This window comes from Penaeus chinensis, chromosome 38 (genome assembly GCF_019202785.1).
Source record: "Penaeus chinensis breed Huanghai No. 1 chromosome 38, ASM1920278v2, whole genome shotgun sequence".
Taxonomy (NCBI): Eukaryota; Metazoa; Arthropoda; class Malacostraca; order Decapoda; family Penaeidae; genus Penaeus; species Penaeus chinensis.
The window spans coordinates 28801626-28804125 of NC_061856.1; the positions used below are offsets into that span (position 1 = coordinate 28801626).

A 2500-nucleotide genomic window follows, 5' to 3' on the forward strand; every position below is an offset into this window, starting at 1 on the left:
CTCTCTCACCTTACCTCCGTGTAGCCTATGGCGGTGGGGCGGGGGGGCGGGGGGGGGAGAAGAGAGGAGAGGCGAGGAGCGCTCATTGCAACGAAGTCAAGCGAAATCCATTTGCAACGGGAACCCAGTTAGAAGGGGGGAAGGGGGGGAGGGGGGAAAGGGGTAAGGATAAAGGGAGGGAGGGAGGGAGGGAGGGAGGGAGGGAGGGAGGGAGGGAGGGAGGGAGGGAGAAGGAAGGGAAGAAAGAAAGAAAGAAAGGTGGGTGGGAAGGAAGGAAGGGAAGTGGAGGAGAAGAAAGTAGGAAATATGGAAAGAGAGAGAAAAAAAAGCGGAAAGGAGGAGAGAAACAGAAACAGAAACAGAGAATGAAAGAGAGAAAAATAGATAGATACATAGATAGATAGAGACAGACAGACAGAGAATATGATGTAAACAAAGAATTGGAAGACAAATACTCTACCATATATAACATGAGAGAGAGAGACAACTAACTAAAAATATTAACTATCTAAAGATATATTTATATGTATATATATATATATATAAATATCTACATCAAAAAAATACTCAACACTAAACTCGACCGGGGCAACCGCGGCTCTTTAAACTAAATGGCAAATACACAAAAGTCAGTCAACTACCAATAGATCATCTACAAGAATTTCCATCTAGGAGAGAGAGAAACAAATCAAATCAAATGCAAAAATATATATATAATGAAAAAAATAATCATATATATATATAAACAAAAACAGAATGATATCAATGAAAAAAAAAAATTAAGACTGCCAACATTTCCAACAGGTCCAGCACTAACCTCCCCAGGGCTGGTCACCGTCGCTCCGTGGCCCTGAAATCCCTGGCATTGGGTGGTCTCGCAACTGTGAACCTGGAGGCATTAGGGTCCCGAATTAGTACCAGTTCTTAGCCTCGACACCAAACCAACCATCTCTCTCCACTAACTATATGGGGGTTTCCCTAGTCACGGCACCGGACCAGCTTGGACAAGAATAAGGGCCATCTCATGTCACTTATCTATCTATCTATCTATCTATCTATCTATCTATCTATCTGTTTTATCTATCAGTATGCCTGTTCTAGCTACTTTTCTTTCTTGTGTCTCTCTGTCTGGCTATATTCCTTAAGGCCGAATTATGAATTAATCAAATTTCTTTTATTATCTATTTCTCTTTCTCTCTCTCTCTCTCTCCTTCTATCACTTTCTGCTACCACTTTAATTATTATTATTATCTTAACCTACACTTAGCCCTCTTCTTCCAATCGGTGACGTAGATGAAGATGTAGATGGCGTGAAATCTTTTAAATAATACAAAACAAAAAAACGTGCACCGTAACTATATAGGGAAGAATGAGTTAGTTCATATATATATATATATAAAAACAAATTATCATACCTATTCAGGAATTTAGTGCTAGGAGATACTCTCTTTTTTTCTGACCAGTATATATAGTGTAGAAGGGAGTGTAGAAGGGAGATATATCTGCGGGGGGGGGGGGGGGGAAGAGGAGGTTAAGTAGGAAAAAAATGGCAAGAAAAAATTTGTATGCAATTTGCGAGTTAATAGCACTAAGAAAATACTCTCTTCACTCTCACAGAATCAATGACGAGCTGACATGATATACATCAGAAAAAAAAAAAAAAACTTGCCACGCAGTCTCACCTCCCCCCCCCCCCCCCCCCCCCCCCCCACTGCTCATGAAACGCGGCCATGAGCATAGACTACTGCCTGCTACTCCGCCGCGGCCTTGGCTCCTCCTCACTCACCCCCCCCCCCTTCGCCGTCCAAAATGTGATGAATATCTAAAATCAATGAAATCATATTGATGTCCCCTTTTTAACAACCGGTCCCTGCTTAAAGCCACCTGTGGAACCTGCCCTTTTGTACGTGTTTCATGACTGGGTGCTTTTATAAATCATATGCAGATGTTGTGTGTATAGAAATATACATATACATATATAAATATACATATATATTCATGTGTATATATATATATATGTGTGTGTGTCCATGTATATATATACATATATATACGTGTGTGTGTGTGTGTGTGTGTGTGTGTGTGTGTGTGTGTGTGTGTGTGTGTGTGTGTGTGTGTGTGTGTGTGTGTGTGTGTGTGTGTGTGTGTGCAACATGCATAGGCCTTTATATATGTCACATATACTCACCCGAAAGAATGGATAAAATTACAATAGCAACCGAGATAGCAGAAACACGAGAGAACCCGGGCATTCCCCGCCAGGGCGCCCTTTCTTCGCCCAGGGCGTCCTCGGGGCCTCACCGAGTGGCCCGACTACGATAAGACCCACGAGGTCCTTGGCACTCGGCGCCCCAACGCCGCTGGACTCGCCCGCGGCGGCGGCTCACGGGCGCTCCCGACCGCCGCCTTTCGCTCGCCGTGCACGCCGACTCTCCGCCGCCGCCGTCGCGTCGCTCACTCGCCCGCCCACTGTGCCCACCCGCTAGCCCCGTAAAGGACG

The 2500-nt window shown here is 44.5% G+C and overlaps 1 protein-coding gene across 1 annotated transcript in view; it reads right to left on the reverse strand.

Annotated features, from left to right (window-relative positions):
* Window positions 1–2500, reverse strand: part of LOC125045861 (transcriptional enhancer factor TEF-1-like) — a gene marked incomplete in the record, with an annotated part of 83660 nt that overhangs the window by 51372 nt on the left and 29788 nt on the right. The window contains 1 exon segment of the mRNA XM_047643414.1: window positions 818–889. Coding sequence (XP_047499370.1) covers window positions 818–866 — 49 coding nt within the window.